The sequence below is a fragment of the Phocoena phocoena genome, chromosome 3, assembly GCF_963924675.1.
Source record: "Phocoena phocoena chromosome 3, mPhoPho1.1, whole genome shotgun sequence".
Lineage (NCBI taxonomy): Eukaryota > Metazoa > Chordata > Mammalia > Artiodactyla > Phocoenidae > Phocoena > Phocoena phocoena.
In genome coordinates this window covers 60,726,017-60,748,036 of record NC_089221.1, presented here as the reverse complement: position 1 = coordinate 60,748,036, position 22,020 = coordinate 60,726,017, and the positions used below count along the sequence as shown (strand labels likewise).

General features: G+C 38.2%; 1 protein-coding gene across 2 annotated transcripts in view; it reads right to left on the bottom strand.

The window, feature by feature from the left end:
• Positions 1-22,020, bottom strand: part of IQGAP2 (IQ motif containing GTPase activating protein 2) — a 239,231-nt gene that overhangs the window by 87,718 nt on the left and 129,493 nt on the right. Inside the window, exons 9-11 of one of the 2 annotated variants that reach the window (XM_065874499.1) lie at positions 14,740-14,903; positions 11,500-11,660; positions 6,487-6,611 (exon numbers count right to left, since the gene is read on the bottom strand). In XM_065874499.1, coding sequence (XP_065730571.1) covers positions 6,487-6,611; positions 11,500-11,660; positions 14,740-14,903 — 450 coding nt within the window. Of the gene's footprint in view, positions 1-4,198; positions 4,215-6,486; positions 6,612-11,499; positions 11,661-14,739; positions 14,904-22,020 lie in introns of those variants that run through there. The other variant, XM_065874500.1, reaches the window with a different exon arrangement.

Below are 22,020 nucleotides of genomic sequence, written 5' to 3'. Positions count from 1 at the left end.
TTTTAACCAAGGGTGCCAAGACAATGCAACAGGTAAATAACAGTCTTTATAACAAATGGCACAGACAACTGAATGTCCACTGCATAAGAATAAAGTTGGACTCCCTACGTCACATCATACACAAAAAGTAACTCAATATGGATCATAAACCTACACAAAAAAACTTTAAAATATAACTTTTTAATCTTTTAGAAGAAATTTAAGAGTAAACCTTTGTGGTCGGCAATACTTTTTACCTGTGACCACCAAAAACATAAATAAAAAAAAGAAACGAATACATGGGATGTTGTAAAAATTAAACCTTTAAGAGGTACAAACGATTATGTATAAAATAAGCTATAAGGATATACTGTACAACATAGGCAATACAGCCAATCTCATAAAGTAACTACAAACAGAATATAACCTTAAAAAATTGTGAACCACTGCATTAAACATCTGTAACTTATACAATATCGTAAATTAACTACACTTCAAAAAAAAATTAAACCTTTTGGGCTTCTCTGGTGGTGCAGTGGTTAAGAATCTGCCTGCCAGTGCAGGGGACATGGGTTCGAGCCCTGGTCCGGGAAGATCCCACATGCCACAAAGCAACTAAGCCCGTGCATCACAACTACTGAGCCTGTGCTCTAGAGCCTGTGAGCTACAACTACTGAGCCCCCACGACACAACTACTGAAGCCTGTGCGCCTAGAGCCCATGCTCCGCAACAAGAGAAGCCACAGCCATAAGCCCGGGCACCACAACAAAGAGTAGCCCCCAGCTCGCTGCAACTAGAGAAAAGCCCACATGCAGCAACAAAGACCCAATGCAGCCAAAACTAAATAAAATAAATAAATAAATAAAAATTAAACCTTTTATGTTTCCAAGGACACCCTCAAAGAAAGTGAAGACAATCTATAGAATGGGAGGAAATACTTCCAAGTCTGATATCTGATTAAAAAAACCCCTTAAATACCTGATATACAAGCATAATAACTATATAAGGAACTCTTAACAACAGAAAGAGAAAAAAAATTTAAAACAGGTAAAGGACTTGATCAGGTATTTCTTTAAAGAAGATATACAAATGGCTAATAAGCACATGAAAAGATGCTCAGTATCACTAGTTGTTAGGAAAATGCAAATCCAAATCACAACGTAATACCACTTCATAACCACTAGGATGGCTATATTAAAAAAGGCAGTAACAAGTGTTGTGAAGATGGGGTGAAATTGGAACTCTCATACGTTGCTGGTGGGAATGGAAAATGGTAGTCACCTTGGGAAACAGGCAGTTCTTTAACATATTAAACATACAACTGCCATGTGATCCAGCAGTTCCACTCCTAGGAATATACTCAAGAGAAGTGAAACCATATAGTTACACAAAAGCTTATACTTGAATCTTTATAGAAGCAATATTTATAATAGCTAAAAAGTAGAAACTACCCAAATATCCATCAACTGATGACTGGATAAACAAAATGTATATCCCTAGAATGGAATATTACTTGACCTAGAAAGGAATATGAAGTATAATGATACATGATACAACATGGATGAACCTTGAAAACATTATGCTAAGAGAAAAAAGCCAGACACAAAAGGCGCCATATTACATGACTCTATTTATATGAAATATCCAGAATCGGAAAATCCATAGAAAAAAAGTAGATGAGTGGTTGCCAGGGGTGGGGGGAGGGGGAAAAGGGAGTGACTGCTAACGGGTATAAAGTTTCTTTTCGGGGTGATGAAGATATTCTGAATTTAGATACTAGTGATGGTTCCACAATTTTTTAAATACATAAAAAACTACCATAAAAACACAATAAAAGTGTGAATTTTATGGTATATGAATTATATCTCAATAAAGCTGTTATAAAAAGGGGAGCTAATCTGACATACGTAAGTAGCAGCAGAGATGCTCATTTCTAGTGTAACCCTCACTTACATAATAATGCCAAAGTACTGGATGATGGAACCATAGAATAGCAGAGCTGGAAGAATTTAATGTAGAGATGTACAGAAAAGAAAACGGAAGTGCAAAGAGATTTGGATATACACTATTAGTTGGTTTACTCTACTTCACCACTCTGTAAAGAATGCCAAAGAGACAGTTCAAAACCAAACAATTCCCTAGAGTGTTAGCAGAGTGACTTTCAAGGTCAGTATAGTCCAGTGCTGTCCAGCGGAATGTTCTGTGATGATGAAAATGTTCTGGGCCATCCAATATGGTAACCAGTAGCCACATGCACCTAATGAGCATTTAAAATGTGGCTAGTATGAGCCACTATGGAGAACAGTATGGAGGTTCCTTAAAAAACTACAAATAGAATTACCATATGACCCAGCAATCCCACTACTGGGCATATACCCTGAGAAAACCATAATTCAAAAAGAGTCATGTACCACCATGTTCACTGCAGCTCTATTTACAATAGCCAGGACGAGGAAGCAACCTAAGTTTCCATCGACAGATGAATGGATAAAAAAGATGTGGCACATATACACAATGGAATATTACTCAGCCATAAAAAGAAACGAAATTGAGTTATTTGTAGCAAGGTGGATGGACCTAGAGTCTGTCACACAGAGTGAAGGAAGTCAGAAAGAGAAAAACAAATACTATATGCTAACACATACATATGGAATCTAAAAAAAAAAAAAAAAGGTTCTGAAGAACCTAGGGGTAGGACAGGAATAAAAACGCAGACAGAGAATGGACTTGAGGACACAGGGAAGGGGAAGGGGAAGCTGGGACGAAGTGAGAGAGTGGCATGGACATATATACACTACCAAATATAGATAGCTAGTGGGAAGCAGCTGCATAGCACAGGGAGATCAGCTCGGTGCTTTGTGACCACCTAGAGGGGTGGGATAGGGAGGGTGGGAGGGAGACGCAAGAGGGAGGGGATATGGGGATATATGTATATGTATAGCTGATTCACTTTGTTATAAAGCAGAAACTAACACACTATTGTAAAGGAATTATACTCCAATAAAGATGTTAAAAAAATGTGGCTAGTATGACTGAAGAACTTCATTTTACATTTTATTTAATTTTAATTAGTTAAAATAGCCACATGTGGCTGTCAAGTGTAGGTCGGCTCCATAGAAATGAACAAAGTCATGCATGTTTGGGGATATTTTTAAGGTTCAAGTGTGGATAATTAATGTCACAAATTCTCTAATGCGGGCTGCTAAAATTACATCTGGAACCCTAATTCATGGATGTACCAAAGGATGAATAAGCATATCCACCAGTTTAACCTTCTACTATCTCTACTACATACAGGATCTTAGGACATAGACTGTAAGGTCCAGGAATGAAAAGCACAGAAGCCAAGCCATGCAGTTGGAAAAGTTTTTGAAAGTCTAGTACAAGAGATCTATTTGGAGGTCACTTCTCAATACTACCTTATTCTTAAAAATAAACTATCATCCAGTCATAAAATACTATAGTGTATGTATGTATGGGTGCATTATTCATGGATATAGGTATACATGTGTACACATACACACACACATACATTCACATACTAACAGGGGGCTTCCACTTCCCAAGTGAGTGCTCATGGACAAGAATTAATAAAGAAACTAAACATTAATGAGAAGTAAGCTTAGAAAATAAACAAACATACTTAAAGCCAAACATTCTCTCATTTTGTCAGTTATTTTTCTTCAAAAACAATCAGAAGCCACTCTACAAATGTGATATGCTATGAAACAGAATACATACTTCTAATTTTTAAGAGGTATCTTCATTTTGACATTCAAATTAAAGTAAAATATTTAGCTAAGTATCTCCTAAATGAATGACCCCATAAAGACCATTGCTAAGAATGAAAAAATCTGTAGGAGAAAAGGGACAATCTAAAATGTCTAGAAATTATTTCAGACTATAATACTCCAATATGGTGGAAGAAGCAGCTAAAATACTTCTCTAACATGCAAGTTAGGTTATCTCAAAACATTGGAAGAACTTGAGAAAGTCTAAGTACTACCCACATACAAGGTATTATCATTTCACCCCGTAATATTTATACACTGGAGAACATGGAATACTTATATCATTCTCTGGAAGTGACAGTTGACCCCTTATGTCAGTTGACCTCCTTGGGTTAACTGTTCTAAATACTTTTAAACATCCCATCCAAAAATGATCTTTACAGAACTACATCTAACAAAGAGAATGTGTGTTCCTAGCAGCTGATCACCTGGGAATGAGTACATTCCAGCTGACTTGATTGAAATCACCTGCTTAAGTTTTTGGTGTGTTTCTAAGAATACAAGCTGCTGATGTCATAGTAAATGACTTCATAGGAGCTGAAAAACCTTCCCATAAGTCCCCTGGGTCCATCTGCATCACTTCCTCTGTTTAAAAATAAAGAGAAAATCCCATTTGAGCACAGATTGCTGAGCCTCAGTTCATGGCCCACTGATTTAAATCATCCTGTGATACTATAACATTCTAGTCCAAGGAGAGAGTGGGCATTCCCTTAGAGGTGTTGCATTTGAGACAGCAGATGAGGTAACTCACAAAGAATGGTACCTACCAAATTTAAAAAGCAAAACTTCACAGGAAGAAAACTTCCTTGTCTAAGTTACCTGGTTAAAATAATACTCCTCTAAGGCTCGACTGGGAAAAGTAAACTTTCCATTAAGAAATCAGCAGAGCATCCAAATCTCAGGAAATGCATTTAGCAGCTTCTCCATTCAATTCACCTTCCACGTTTATCATTTCCCATTAGCTACACACCTCATCCACACCACAATTCAGACACAGGATTGGATTCTGGAGCGTGTGGCAGGGGTGGGATGGGGAGAGTAACGCCCTTTCAAGATGCCCATGAAAAGTTCTCAGCTCTTTCAGATGATTTAATTTCTATATTGTGCAATTGGGGCCTACTCGCAATGGTATATTTATTTTAATTTAGCTGTTAAAGCAATTACCTAAACAGATGATATCAAACTCAGTAATTCAAGAACTTTCAACAAAAATACCCCGTTTTGACAAAACAACAAACCAAAACAGAGAGAAGTTAAATCTTTTATATTAAGTCCCCCAAATTCTAGAAAGGAAATATTAGCCTCTAAAATTACTATTCTGGTTATGGCATATATGCTTCACGCCGAGACAGCTAAAAGAAATGTGATAATGGCCGTGTGAAATGTCCCATGGAGAACAACTTAGTACAGTTACCTAGGTAAATGTCATACAAATCCAAAGAGATTTTCGCTTAAAAATATCCACCTACAAAAGACCACTTTCTTTCAAAGTTATACACATGATACTGTTTTTCTTTTCCTGGTAAAAGCAAAGGCTCTATCTGATAATCTGGGACAAAAAATGGCAGGTCCTTCCTCGTAGCCCTTTGTCAATGTCAAGAATGAGAGTAAAACTACACTTGTTCAGTACTGAGAATTAACGCACCTTCACCTGTATAAGCAGGACATACATAAGTCACCAAAGCAAACCTGGATTGCGCATGTTGTCCCAAAGAATAAGGGAAAAGTTAGAAAACAAAGATGGAACATGATTTTGTGTTTTGCCAACCGTTGAGTGGCATTAGCCAAAGCACCCAAACCATCGCTGGAGTCTGAGAGTGTGGAGCTGGGGAGGATCAAGGAGGAGGCAGGATGGCAGGAAGCTGGGGACCTGAGCTTTGTAAGCGGACACACACACCAGGCTCGTCCCCCACGCTGCCCCCCACTGATGATGTTGAACATCTGCTTACATTAGTGCTTCCCTCGTAACTAGCACCTGCCAAGAACTACCAGCTCCCAAGCCAACATGCCAGAAAAGAGCCAAGTGGGTGATGTGTCAGCCATCTGAGGCAGGGATCCCCAAATGCCTCACTGAAAGAAAACGCAGAGAGGCAGCAGAAACTCGTGTGGTCACAAAGCAGCAATTATACTCATTGCCTAAGTTACAGAGCTCCCCATTCGTCACTCTGTTTTTATAAGTAAGAGGCAGGACAGGGAAGCAAGCTGACATTCACGAAAGCATGTCTCAGCGCACATCTTCTTGGACTGTCCACTTTCATGCTCAGTGCTCCTAAGTTCTAGAAACACAGCAAATCACCATGATTTGAGATCATAAAACAACAGTTAGACTGTGTTGCAATTTCTTCTTAGGGCAGGAACATGTGTCATATTTCAGAAAAACGTCCACGTACATGAAAGGTCAAAATAAAGTTGAGTGCTTGCTTAAAAAGCTGAGTTATTTACAGCAGTCATCTTTCAAGTACCAATAAATAGAAAGATATTAGGACTTGTATTTATGTAGTTTTATTCTATCCTTTTATGGCTTATGTTTGCTTTGTAATGTTTATAATATGTTGGGACAGTAGTACAAAAGTAACATTTACATATAAATACATACAGACTTGTTAGGGGAGAGTGTTCTCATAGGGCTCTAGGGCAGCCCTGATGTAGAGGACCGTTTTGTCCAGCTACCTTATTCTCCCACTATAACTAGAGAAGGATACTGTTCCATACTTACGGTCATTTTCTTCTTGAATTTCAATATTAACCATATCAATACAATTCTGAATTTCATTCCAGCTTAAGCTGTCTTGCCCTTGGGATAAGGCCTCCAGTTTAATGGAGAGTAGTGCATTTGCGTAACTGTAGAAGAGAAAACAAGCATGATGCTAATCAGAGACGTTCATTCTTTGTTCATGTTATGCATCTTAAATTGGACATGCATCTTAAGTTTGACACATGTGGCTCAATGTGACGTTATGAGGTTAGACCAATAGGATAAAGGCAAGTAAAATTGTCTTGTGCAGCTTTGTCAACATACACCAAGCTCACTTAGACTAAGGGTGTTTTTTTTCGCTTAAAAATACTTTTAGGTAACAATGCTTTTTAATGCAAGTTCCTCAAATTCCAATCTTGCACTTAACTCAAGCAAAAAAACTCAAAGTTCTTAACTCTGTGAAATTACTTGCTTTTTTTAGTAACTATTTTTCCTTCCCTTTGTATGTCTTAGTTCTGCTTAGTCTCCAGATGAGTATAATGGGATAAAATTCGGAATTACCACGGTTCCTAACCTTTCCATCAAGGGTCCCTTTTTTTTTTTTCTCGTTCATTCCCCAAATCCAAGCCTTGAGAGGCCTTTTTTTCTTTTTTTCTGTAACCCTAACACAGCTGGGTTACCTTGTGGCCTAATACTTCCAGTGACAAATCAAATAAAAAGCAAATGCTGTTCCAGAAACCCTGCTGAATAACACACATCTTCACTGCCTGTTTTCTTGAAGAGGTGGTGCCTCAGTTGACCCAGAACATCCTAGTTTCCTCTTCACCTGCCCGTTCCTCAGGCTTCAGCAGCCCCTCACCACCTCTCTCCTGGGTCCACTCACCGCCATTACATTATCTCCCCTCATTCTGATCCCTGACCCTCCTCACTCTGTGCAGCCCTCTGGAAAATAGTTCGGCCAACACTCTGATTATTTTTCCTGTCTTGAGAAATTTTAGGAAAAAAAGATGATCCACCTTGACATATTACTAAGAAACTTTCATTTTTCAATCATCAATTTCCCCATTTAAAAACTATAGAACCGGACTTCCCTGGTGGCACAGTGGTTAAGAATCCGCCTTCCAGTGCAGGGGACGCGGGTTTGAGCCCTGGTCCGGGAAGATCCCACATGCCACAGAGCAACTAAGCCCGTGCGCCACAACTACTGAGCCTGCGCTCTAGAGCCTGTGAGCCACAACTACTGAGCCCGCGTGCCACAACTACTGAAGCTCGTGTGCCTAGAGCCTGTGCTCCACAACAAGAGAAGCCACCGCAATGAGAAGCCTGCATACCGCAACGAAGAGTAGCCCCCTCTCGCCGCAACTAGAGAAAGCCCGCATGCAGCAACGAAGACCCAACGCAGCCAAAAATAAAATAAAAACAAAACAAAACAAAACGAAAAAAACCACTACAGAACCAATGTTACAACCATAAGCTAACATGAGTGAGCTATTCCAGCCCGAAGTATAGAAACTCAATAGTTTAATTTGCTTGTGCATCTTTACACCAGGGAAATAAAGAGCAATCCTCTAGGTACATATTGATTCACTCTGCAGTATGACTTCTGAATAGAACCTACGGATTTGCTAACAGTAGAGGTTCCAAGAAGTAAGATCACATTGAGTCTATAATTGTTTTCTCATTGCGACAGATTTTCTCAAAGTTATGCCTGCTTCAAGATGACACTGAGGTGTCTTCTACTGAGTGTAGCTTGGGAGAGAAAAACATCATTCAGAATGGGAAGTGGGGGAGATGATTCATTCTCTGTGCCTGAACAAGGCATCACCAAACACAGGCTTGAAATTGTTTCAGTGTCCTGTGTGAGATTTTCATTTTATCAAGAGTTATAAACCTAAGAAAATACTCTTCTATACTTACTAGTAGCAATATATACTAAATAATGCTGACCACAATGACAATATGGATAAATGGCAACTTGCACTCGTTAGCATCCCTTATAGATGGGGACCATTCGATAAGAAAGTGCAAAATCCTTACAGGCATTTCATGTCTAACATTTAATGATGACCCAGTGGGAATAAAATGAAAAAGCTTAAGGATGAACACAGAAAAAAAAAAACAAAACCCACAATCACCCATCATTTCTTCAGAAATGAACAAATACTAGCCAAAGGGAAAAATTTTATGAATAACACAACATAGTTCCATAGGCAGATGCAGAGTAGGTGTTTTTGTTGTGTGTGTTTGTTTTTGTGCTTTACAGATGAACAGAAAGGGGCCCGGCTAGGAAGAGTCAACTTTAGATATTTTGGGCTCCAAGGTTATGTTCCCTTAACCACATCATGCTGGTTCTCAGAAAAGATGACATTAGCTGGGGTGGGAGAAACATGCAAATAGTTCACGGAAGCACCCTCTATGGCAGGAAGGGCTTGGAAGCTCCAGTTACTGTGCCAGGCGGAGATGGGTGATAGGCACCGCGTTCCTGGTGGTGAGAGAAGCATGCATTGGAGCAGATAAGCCAGAATGAACAGAGTGTTCAGATCCATCTTGGCTGAAGTGTAAAATACAAGGAGGGGTGTAGCTGGAGCAAAGGGCAGAACACCACGTTGAGGGTTAATTCAGATAAGAAGAGAGAACAATCAAATAGAGGAGCATTATAAACAGAGCTACATTTTAGAACAATTAATCTGGGAACAGGGCATGCCTAGAACCAATGCCAACCCTATGTCACTCTTGTGAGAACTGGACAAAACAACCTTTCTGGGAAAACACAGCCCCAAGGGCAGAAGCCATGGTAAACTGGTAGAGACTTGGTAAGAATTCATCCAGGTAGCCCTGCCCAGCACCCGTGTACTATAAAGAAGTACAACCATAAGGGAGAGGCCCAGTGTTCCTTAGACCTGAACACCTGCCAACTTGGGCTTCCAAGAACTGGGTTAAAAGCTGACATGGAAATTGAAATGTTGAGGCTGTGAAAAATCACTTGGGGCCATTGGAATGTTCAATACAAGAACCAAAGGGGGCCCTGGAATCTCATGTCGGTATTGGGTCACCCAGGTGACCCAGAAAGTGCTTAAATGAAATTTTTAAAAGATTATTTGAACAAACACAAATTTTAAAAGTGTTTCATACAGAATACTTGCACTCTGAAGCTGTATCTGTGGCCCCAGCTGAAAATCACAGGTATAAAACTGGTTCTCAAATGGGGTTTGGGACTATTTCCTTAATGGGTTATTTGTAAATTGGGATGGGGGGAAGAGAGGATTTTTGATAATCACAATGGGTGATTTGGAGGGAGGGGGGTACTGTTATTTAGAGGGAAGTGGCCAGGGATGCTCCATATGTGTCTTGATCATTATTTTATCAACAAGCCTCATTAGACTATTAGGCTTCATAAGGGAGTGACCAACTCTGCCGTCTCTAGCACTGAGAGAGAAGCAAAGCCTAGTTACATAAGAATGAATGAGAAGAGAAAAGACAGGGTAAGACCAATTTGGAGGTTATTACAAAAGCAAAGGTAAAATGTCTAAATGAGATGGTTGCTGGGAAAGGGAAACATTATGCAGAGGTATTGTGCACACATATTGGCTACTGTTGGGGCGAAAAGTGAGCAGACTATTCACAGCACAAGGGTGCCTCACAGAGGGTCAGAGGAAAACTCAAGTTAACTCGAGTTTCTAAGCTTGGAGGAGAGGATGGTGCCATTAATATAAACAGTGGAGGTAGAAATAAATTACCCTGGAAATAAACTCTGAGGAGTTATAGGAACAGGTGGTCAAATTTAAGTAGCGTTAAGAACATCAGTTTTTCCAAGATGACTAAAAACAAGGAAAAGCCACTGTTCTACTCTGGGGCCATTCTCTACATAGACAAGTGGTCAAACACCATTTTAAAAAAAGTCTAATTTTAATCTTTCCTGTACAACTGTACGTGACCCAAGAGAATTACCTATTTCAGCAGTTCCAGAACCAGTATCTTGACAACAGTGCTTTTGTCAAGATCTATGCAGACATCTCCCCCTGGTGGTCACAAGAATCCAAGATGGAAATTCACTCATTTTAACTTGGGCTTTTGTCTTAATCTCTAATGGGCTCCTTCTTCCCGCCCCTTATTTTTCTCTCTAGATCTGCTATAGTGTTTTATAATTCTATCAACAATACTATCTAGTAGTTTATTTCAGGAACATGAAATAAAAGACACTAAGTTGAGATTGTTACCCACTGTCGTGATCCACTGTGGTCTCAGGATTCCTTTGGTTTAATCGTCAAAAGAATGTAGAGAATGGACTTGAGGACATGGGCAGGGGGGAGGGTAAACTGGGACGAAGTGAGAGAGTGGCATGGACATATATACACTGCCAAACGTAAAACAGATAGCTAGTGGGAAGCAGGTGCATAGCACAGGGAGATCAGCTTGCTGCTTCGTGACCACCTAGAGGGGTGGGATGCGGAGGGTGGGAGGGAGACACAAGAGGCAGGGGATATGGGGATATATGTATACATATAGCTGATTCACTTTGTTATACAGCAGAAAATAACACAATATTGTAAAGCAATTATACTCCAGTAAAGATGTTAAAAAAAAAAAAAAAAAAGAATGGGGATTGGGGCCCAACTGCCCTACTTTGGGTCCACAAATCCAGATCCAGTTTCCTCATCAGTAAAACAAGAAAATTGGACTGGATGATTATTAAAGCTGTTTCCAACTCTTCTACATTCTGTCGTTTCCAAAAGAAGCCCAAGGGAAGGTATGCTTTCAACATGTATTTTTTGCCTATGAAATAATTTTTGCTAATGTCAAAGACAGTCAGTAACTGCCATAGGATCCTCCTTAGACTTTTTGTTCCTCTAAAAGGAATACTGTGAAGTAGGATTTGAACATTAGGACTCTCAGAACAAAGTAGTCTGGCTTTCAAGAAAATAAGCATGGGTATATGGATTGTTTCAGGAAGGAACAAATCCTTCAAATTGGTAGAACAAATCTATCAAACACATATTTCTGCACTGAAAGGAGTTTTGGAAAATGTTCCCTTACCGTTCCACGTATGTCTCGTCCAGATTGTTGAAGCCCATTGTTGGGCTTCTGAGTTGATTCTGCACAGACACAAGATCGTTGCTCTCCAAGGCCTGGTTTAGTAAAGCTACAGCAGATAGCATTTCCACTGCAATCAAGAGCTCCTCATGGGCCAAGTAGTTCTGTTGGAAAACATATGGCGGTATAAGATCCCCAAATCTACACAGCCCGTGTATGTGATAGGGGTTCAGAATGTACACTTCTTTATTCTTTGAAAAGGGTAACAATCTGTTACCCTTTTCAAAGAATAAAGAAAAGTCAAAGATTGTGAGAACCCAGGACCAACAGGGCTCCCTGGCCACCTATCTTTCATTGGCTTTAAAGAACACGTCAATGGCTTCTGGGTTTTCCTGAGATGATCATTTTGGGCACTGAGTTAATTACAGTCCTCAGTTATGATTCCACAAACATCTGCATTGCCATAGCTGATTCCTACTCGCAGCTACTATATCGGCTGCTAACAGGCTCAATCTTACCAAATAATGAAGCCACAGATTAGATAACGTTGTTACTGTCTGCAAGTGCAAGGTTAAGGTATTAGTATAGCTAACGATTTTCAGTTTGAACTAAGGGTAAGGAAAAGGGGAGAATTTAACCTAAAGATGATAACCCCAGAGAAGTAAATCAGTCTTTAAGCCAAGAATATTGATTCTAATTCCAAAAAAAGTTAGTCTAAGTCACACTTTTATAAATGGGTAGAAATTTTTAAACATACCCTAAGGTCTAGATATTTGAAGACATGTGAGGTAAATCTTAGTGAAAAGCAAGTAAGGATTGGGCTTACTTAAAAAGTACATCTCAGATTACAGAACACTTTCCCCCTTCAATGTTGTCTTCCTTTTAACCATTTTATACTGACTTGGCCCAACTTCAAAAGGGTTATTTCTTCCATCATACTGAAGGAACATAGAGGGAGCATGAAAACAAATTTTTAAAAACCCTGATATCTATCTTTAAATTTAGAATATTATATATTTCATATATATAATATGTTTATATTAAAATGCATTATAGCTGATTCTCCACAGAAATCTCTCAGCAAATTGATTTTAGACTAACAAAGCATAATTTTACGTTCCAAAGCAAATGGGAAGAAGGGTTTTTATAGGGAACAAGTAAATTTTATCCAAATACCTTACATTAACTATGACTTTAACATATAAGGAAGGTATCAAATTACAGGTAAAGAGCAGAATGGAATCATTTGAGATTCACCACAACTATCTAAAGTGGCACACAGCCAAAAAGATAAGGACAAATAAAGAAAAAAGGGATGAATGTGCTAGAGTGTAAGTAGCCTTGGGCTTCAAAGCTAGAGAAACAGGGACAATAATATCAAGAGAACCTACGAGCAGCTTAAGGAAATAACTTATTTTTCTTTTATTACAAAATACAGTTGACCGCTGAGCAACACCGGGGTTAGGAGCGCTGAACCTCCACGCAGTTCAAAATCTGCGTATAATTAATCCTCCATATACCTGTCCCTCTGTATCTGAGGTACTGCATCCCTGGATTCAACCAACTGCGTATGATTTGGTAATATAGTACTTACTATTGAAAAAGATCCACATATAAGTGGTATGCGCAGTTCCTACCCGTTTAAGGGTCAACTCTAGTATCTTTCTATTTATAGAATCATGTCTTACTAAGCAAGGATAAGAAAACAAACCTTACTACCCAAGCCCTTTAGTGACATACACTTCATTAATTTTTTTAAATAAAGAATGCCACTTATTTTTTGTTTTTTTAATTTTAATTTTTTTGGCTGCATTGGGTCTTCGTTGCTGCGCGCGGGCTTTCTCTAGTTGCGGTGAGCGGGGGTTACTCTTTGTTTCAGTGTGCGGGCTTCTCATTGCGGTGGCTTCTCTTATTGTGGATCATGGGCTCTAGGCGCACAGGCTTCAGTAGTTGCAGCATGTGAGCTCAGTAGTTGTGGCACGTGCGTCCTAGAGCACATGGGCTTCAGTAGTTGAGGCATGTGGGCTCAGTAGTTGTGGCTTATGAGCTCTAGAGTGCAGGCTCAGTAGCTGTGGCACACGGGCTTAGCTGCTCCGCGGCATGTGGGATCTTCCTGGACCAGGGATTGAACCCGTGTCTCCTGCACTGGCAGGCGGATTCTTAACCACTAAGCCACCAAGGAAGCCCCTACTTTTATTAATTTTTAATTCATGCAAACATTTATAGAGATTTTCACTTTTTAATTATTTTTCTTTTCTTATCATAAAAAACAAGATAATACTATATATTTCAATTTCATTTTTTCCATTAACAGTAGGGTGTGCAATCTGTTATTAGTTAAACGTGGTTTATCTTCTATATAGATACAGAAGATATCTGTAGTATCTTCTCAGTACTATAGATAATACTGTGAAACATCCTGGTATACCTGTGAATTACCTGTTTATGCTTTTGGCCTCCTCCTCTTTTGTTTTTTTTGGTGGAGCAGTACTGTTTTTGCTTTTCAGATTCATTGTCCTTCCATGTTTCCTTAGAAGTTTAATTATTTTTTACACTTAACCTTTCATACCGGCGATTTATTCTGTTATGTGTAGTGAGGTAATGTTTTCTTTCCCACATGGTTAAATACTTCTAAGGATTTCATTATTTTCCCCATGTCTTTGAAATATTAGCTCTTTCATAATTGAAATTCTTGGTGCTGCTTCTAGTTCTGTTCATTCTGTTGCATCGTTTGGCTTAATCCTGTACTAGTGCATATGCTCTTATTTACTGTGACCTTATATGATTATTACTGCTTAATACTATTAGCATTGCAAGGAGCACACAAAGACAAAAATCAAAGCCATGGTGCTAATGTTCTTGGTTGCAGATTTCTAGAAATGCAGATTCAGAGCTTATTTTTCTATATCAAAAAACATTAGATATTTAAAAATGTTTCAATATAGTTATTAACTTATCCCAAGTTCTTCAAAAATCACACAGAGAATGAGAACAACTAGTTTTCAATGTGTATTTGTGTAGAGCCCTGCCTGCATTTCCCACCTATGCTCTCAGATTCTTTAAGGAGATGAAAAGCAGGAGTTAAAGAGGAAGGTGGCCGTGGAATTGGTACAGGGAGGCCAATGAGACCAGGGATTGGTACAAATTAAACATGCTACACTCCCACTCACCTTTCCTCAACAGCACTCCTCATTGCTAGGACTCAGAATAACATCTCCATACCTGGAGTCTCCTCTGACTTACCATAGCGCTCTGTTTCTGGAGGTTGAAAAGTTCATTCTGATACATTGCACCAGCAAAGGGATAAACAGTGGGCAGCTGGGCCTCTGGTTTCTGCAGTGCAAGCAGTGTGTATTCAGGGTCACCTTCCCGAATAACAGTGTTGATGTGGTCCACTGCAGCCAGTCCTGAGGGTCAGAGTGACATTCTGTCAGAACCTGTGCCTTTCCCACTGCAGCCTGACCCAACCAGCCCATATATCCAAGGATTAGAACCTAAGTAGTTACTTTCCTTGAACTCTGAAAAGCTGTCGTTGGATGGTAAGCAAAGACTTGGAAATGGTAGCTTGTAATTGGAAGTCACTCTAATCCTTGCAGCTAGTCCCTAAAAGAAGCTCAGCATTGATAGAGCTGGAGTTATGAGGTCATTCCTGCCTAGCATGACTTCCCTACAAAATCCTTCCTTTCAGGACCAGCTTTGGAACCATCTCTCCATGAAGCCTTCACAGTGCTCCAGTTCCTGAGAACTTCACACTTCGGGAATCCTGCAGTCATTGCTCTTTACGGCTCTTTGTGTGTAAGCACTGCCTCCCCAAGGAGATTAAAGACATGTGAAGGCCAGAGAAGCAAGGACTTGCCCTATGGCTCTATCCTCCCTCTATATCAGCACCATGGGAAACCCACAGGAGGCACTCGGACACACTGCCACTTGATATGGAATGGTTATTAGTTCTCCAAATATTAGTTCTCCAAATATGCTCTCATCTCTTGTGTTCTGTAAAGTGTGATTCTTAGGGAAAAATAATTTCAGATATGTTTTAAAAAATATTACAACCAGAATTCATATGATTACATAATTCTGTGTTAGCACAGTACTCCCATGTGTTAGTATGGTTCTAAGAACCCCAGTGGATGCCTGAAACCATGGATAGTACCAAACCATTTATGTACTGTTTTTTTTCTGTATATACATACCTGTGATAAAGTTTAATTTATAAGTTAGGTAAAAATATTAACAATAACTAATAATAAAAATTATAATAACATAAGTGGTCTCTCGAAATATCTTTTTTTAATTGAGGTATAGTTGACTTACGATATCATATTATTTATAGGTGTACAACATAGTGATTCAATATTTTTACAGATTATATACCATACAAAGTTATTATAATATTAACTATATTCCCTGTGCTGGACATTACATTCTTATGACTTCTTTATTTTATACTGGTAGCTTGTACCTCTTAGTCCCCTTTACCTATTTCTCCCATCCCATCCACCTCCCTTCTGGCAACAACTAGTTTGTTCTCTGTGTCTATGATTTTGTTTCTGTTTTATTTATTCATTTGTTTTGTTTTTTAGATTCCACACATACATGAAAACACATAGTATTTGTCTTTTTCGGTATGACTTATTTCACTTAGCATAATACACTCCAGGTCCACCATGTTGTCACAAATGGCAAGATTTCATTCTTTTTTTTTTATGGCTGAGTAATATTCTATTGTATATATATACACCACATCTTTATCCACTCATTTGTTGATGGATACTTGGGTTGCTTCCATGTCTTGGCTATTTAAAATAATACTACAATAACATTGGGGTATATGTATCTTTTTGAATTAGTGTTTTCATTTTCTTTGTATAAATATCCAGGAGTGCAATTGTGTAGGTTCCATTTTTAATTCTTTGAGGAAACTCCATATTGTTTTCCATAGCAGCTGTGCCAATTTATATTTACCAACAGTGCACAGGGTTCCCTTTTCTCCACATCCTCACCACAACTTGTTATTTCTAGTTTTTTGATGATAGCCATTCTGACAGATGTGAGTTGATCCCTGATTATGGTTTTGATCTGCATTTCCCTTTTCATTAGTAATGTTGAGTATCTTTTCATGTACCTGTTGGTATCTGTAGGTCTTCTCTGAAAAGATGTCTATTCAGGTCCTCTGCCCATTTTTAAATTAGATTGTTGTTTTCTGAGACTGAGTTGTATGAGTTCGTTATGTATTTTGGTATTATCCTTTTACTGGTCATATCACTTACAACTATATTCTCCCATTCAGTAGAATGCCATTTCATTTTGTTAATGGTTTCCCTTCCTGTGCCAAAGCTTTTAGTTTGATATGGTTCCATTTGTTTATTTTTGCTTTTGTTTCCCTTGTCTCAGGGGATAGATCCAAAAAAATATTGCTAAGACCAATGTCAACGAGCACACTGCCTATGTTTTTTTCTAGAAGTTTCATAGTTTCAGGTCTTTCATTTAAGTTTTAATCAATTTTGAATTTATTTTTGTATAAGGCATGAGAAAATGGCCTGGTTTCATCCTTTCACATGTAGCTGTCCAGTTTTCCCAACATCACTGTCTTTCTCTGTTGTATAGTCTTGCCTCCTCTGTCATAGATTAATTGACCATATGTATACGGGTTTATTTCTGGGTTCTCTATTCTGTCCCATTGATCTGTGTGTCTGTTTTTGTGCCAATACCGTACTGTTTTGATTATTATAGTAGTAGAGTTTGAAGCCAGGGAGGATGACACAGTTTTGTTGTTTTTCTCAAGATTGCTTTGGCAATTTGGGGTCTTTTGTAGGTCCATACAAACTTTAGTATTATTTTTTCTAGTTCAGTGAAAATGCCATGGGTATTCTGATAGGGATTGCATTGAATCTGTAGATTGCTTTGGGTAGAATGGACATTTTAACAATATTAATTCTTCCAATTCATGAAAATGAAATATATTCCCATTTATTTGTGCATTATTTCTTTCAGTAATGTCTTCTAGTTTACAGAGTACAGGTCTTTCACCTCCTTGGTTCAATTTATCCCTAGGTATTAGATTTTTTTGATACAACTGTAAATTGTTTTCTTGTTTTCTCTTTCTGACGGTTCATTATTAGCGCATAGAAATGCAACAAATTCTGTATATTAATGTTGTATCCTGCAACTTTATTGAATTCATGTATTAGTTCTAATGGTTTTTTGGTGGAGTCTTTAGAGTATTATATATGTAGAATCATTTCACCTTCAAATAGTGACAGTTTTACTTCTTCCCTTCCAATTTGGATGCCTTTTATTTCTTTTTCTTATCCGGTATTGTGGCTAGGGCTTCCAATACCATGTTGAATAAAAGTGGTGAGATGGGCATCCTTGTCTTGTTCCTGATCTTAAGAGGAAAAGCTTTCAGCTTTTCGGCACTGCGTATGACGTTAGCTGTGGGTTTGTCGTAAATGGCCTTTATTATGTTGAGGTATGTTCCCTCCCCACCCATTTTGTTGAGAGATTTTGTCAAATGCTTTTTCTGCATATCATCATGTGATTTTTAGCCTTCATTTTGCTAATTTGGTAAATCATGTTGATTGGTTTGTGCATATTGAACCATCCTCACATCCCTGGAATAAACTCCACTTGATCATCATGTATGATCCTTTTAATGTACTGATGAATTCAGTTTGCTAATATTTTGTTGAGGGTTTTTGCATTTATGTTCATCAGGAATACTGACCTGTAATCTTCTCTTTTTTTGCAGTGTCTTTGTCAGGTTTTGGTATCAGACTAATGCTGCACTCAGAATGAATTTGTAGTGTTTCCTCCTCTTCAATTTTTTGGAATAATTTGAGAAGGACAGGTATTAACTCTTCTTTAAATGTTCAGTAGAATTCACCTGTGAAGCTGTCTGATCCTGGACTTTTGTTTGTTGGGAGTTTTTGTTTTTTATTTTTAAATTACTGACTCAATTGCATTACTAGTGATCAGTCTGTTCAGATTTTCTTTTTCTTCCTAATTCAGTCTTGGAAGATTTTATGTTTCTAGGAATTTATACATTTCTTCTGGGTTGTCCACTTGGCTTATAATTCTCTGTAGTATTCTCTTATGATTCTTTGTATATCTGTGATATTGGTTGTAACTTCTCTTTTACTTCTAATTTTATTGATTTGGGTCTTTTTTTCTTGATTGAGTCTAAGGGTTTATTAATTTTGTTTCTCTTTTGAAAAGAACAGTTCTTCGTTTCACTGATCTTTTCTACTGTTTTTGTTTTGTTTTGTTTTGGTCTCTATTTCATTTATTTCTACTCTGATTGTTGTTATTTCTTTCCTTCTACTAACTTTGGGCTTTGTTTATTCTTCTTTTTCTAATTCCTTTAGGTGTAAACTTAGGTTGTTAATTTGAGATTTTTCTTTTTTCTTGAAATAGGCCTGTATTCCTATATACTTCACTCTTAGATCTGCTTTTGCTATGACCCATAAATTTTGGCAAGTTGTATTTCTATTTTCATTCATCTCAAGCTATTTTTTGATTTCCTTACTGACCCATTGGTTTTTTTAGTAGCATGTTGTTTAGTCTCCACGTGTTTGTGTTTTTTCCAGTTTTCTTCCTGGAATTGATTTCTAGTTTTATACCATTATGGTCAGAAAAGATGCTTGATATAATTTCTATCCTCTTAAATTTGCTGAGACTTGCTTTGTGGCCTAGCATGTGATCTGTCCTGGAGAATGTTTCCTGTGCACTTGAAAAGAATGCATATTCTGCAGTTTGGGGATAGAATGTTCCGTAGGTATCTATTAAGTCCATCTGGTCTAATGAGTCATTTAAGGCCACTGTTTCCTTATTGATTTTTGGTCTAGATGTTCTGTCCATTGATGTATGTAGGGTGTTAAAGTTGCCTAGTATTATTGTATTATTGTCAATTTATCTCTTTATGTCTGTTAATATTTGCTTTACATATTTAGATGCTCCTATGTTAGATGTATATATGTTTAAACATTACATCCTCCTCTTGGATTGACCACTTTATCATTATGTAACGTCCTTCCTTATCTCTTGTTATAATCTTTGTTTTAAAGTCTATTTTGTTTTACATTTGGCAGGGTATATATGTACATGCCACTCTCACTTTGTCCCAGATTACCCTTCCCCCTCCCCATGTGGATAGGGAGGGTGGGAGGGAGGGAGACAAAAGAGGAAAGAGATATGAGGATATGTGTACATGTATAGCTGATACACTTTGTTATAAAGCAGAAACTAACACACCAGTGTAAAGCAATTATACTCCAATAAAGATGTAAAATAAATAAAGTCTATTTTGTCTGATATGTGTATTGCTACCCCTGCTTTTTTTTTCCATTTCCATTTGCATGGAATATCTTTTTCCTTCCCTTCACTTACAGTCTCTGTTGTCTTTATCTCTGAAGTGAGTCTCTTGTAGGCAGCAAATAGATGGGAATTTTTTTTTTTTTAAATCAATTCAGCCACCTTATGTCTTTTGATTGGGGCATTTAGTTCATTTACATTTAAAGTGATTATAGATAGGTATGTACTTATTGCCATTTTGTTATTTGTTTTCTGGTGGTTTCTGTAGTTCTCTATTCTTTTCTTTTAAACTCTGTGGTTTGATGATTTTGTTTAGTGTTGTTTGGGTTCCTTTCTCTTCTTTCTTTATCTTTTTTTTAATCTTTTTTAAAATTTTTGGTTTGTGGTTACTATGAAGTTTATATACATACATATATATAGATCTCAACGTATCTCTAGCTCTAGTCATTTAAATTCAAATACACTGTAAAAGCTCTACATGTTTTACTCCCCCTCCACATTTTGTTTTTGATGTCATATTTTACAACTTTTTGTGTATCCCTTAATAACTTATTGTAGCTATAGTTGATTTTAAGACTTTTGCCTTTTAACCCTCAACTAGCTTTTTAAGTGGTTGATCCACTGCCTTTACCATATACAGTTGTCCCTTGGTATCCATGGGAGAAGGTTCCAGGGCCTGCTGTGGATACAGAAATCTGCAGACACTCAAGTCCCATAGTCAGCCCTCTGTAACCACAGATCCACATCTGTGCATTCAACCACCCTCAGATCATGTAGTACTGAATGTACTTATTGAAAAAAAAATTCATGTGTAAGTTTAAACCTGTGTTGTTCAAGGGTCAAATGTATTTGCCTTTACTAGTGAGATTTTTCCCTTCATGTATTTTCTTATTTCTTGTTATTGCCTTTGTTTGGTTTTGTTTTTGCTGGGTTTTTTGTTTGTTTTGGTAAAGAAGATCCTTTAACATTTCTTGTGAGTTTAGTGGTGATGACCTCTTTTAGTTTTTGTTTATTGGGGAAATTCTCTCTCTCTCCTTCATTTCTGAAGGATAACTTTGCCTGGTTCAGTATTCCTGGTTGTAGGTTTTTGTTTGTTTTGTTTTTGTTTATGTTTTTCCTTTCAGCAGTTTAAATGTATCATGCAGCTCCATTCTGGCCTGCAAAGTTTCTGCTGAAGTATCAGCTGGTAGCCTCATGGAGGTTCCCTCAAATGTGACTCTTTGTTTTCCCCTGTTGCCTTTAAAATTCTCTATCTTTAAATTTTGCCATTTTAATTATGACATGTTTTGGTGTGGATCTCTTTGGGTTCATTTTGTTTGGGACTCTCTGTACTTCTTGGACCTGGATATGTTTCTTTTCCCAGGTTATAGAAGTTTTCAGCCATTATTTCATCAAACACATTTCCCCTTTCTTTCTCTTCTTCTAAACCCCTATAATGCTAATGTTAGTACACTTGATGTTGTCCCAAAGGTCCCTAAACAATTCCTATTTTTTTTTTTTTTGCGGTACGCGGGCCTCTCACTGTTGTGGCCTCTCCCGTTGCAGAGCACAGGCTCCGGATGCGCAGGCTCAGCAGCCATGGCTCTCAGGCCCAGCCGCTCCACGGCATGTGGGATCTTCCCGGACCGGGGCACAAACCCATGTCCCCTGCACCGGCAGGCGGACTCCCAACCACTGCGCCACCAGGGAAGCCCACAATTCCTATTTTTAAAAACTTTGTCTTATGGATATTCTGATTGGGTGATTTCCACTATTCTGTCTTCCAGGATGCTTATGTGTTCTTCTGTATCACCTAATCTGCTGTTGATTCCCTTTAATGTATTTTTCATTTCAGTAATTATATTCTTCAGCTTGACTGGTTCTTTTTATATTTTCTAATTCTTTGTTGAAGCTTCACTGTGTTCCTCTATTTTTCTCCAAAGTTCAGTGAGCATTTTAATGACTGTTACTTTGAACTGTTTATCATAAAAGTTACTTATGTCCACTTCATTAGGGTTCTCCCACCCTGGAGGTTTTACCTTGTTCTTTCATTTGGAACATTTTCCTCATCTTCTTTGACTTTCCGTGTTTGTCTCTATGAATTAGGCAAAACAGGTACCTCTCCTGGTCTTCAAGGTGTGCCCTTATGTAGGAGTGCTTCCATGCAGTCTGTATATGTTGAAGCCAGAGTTAGATTAGGGGGCATGCTGGTGCAGCCCCAGTAGGCTGGAC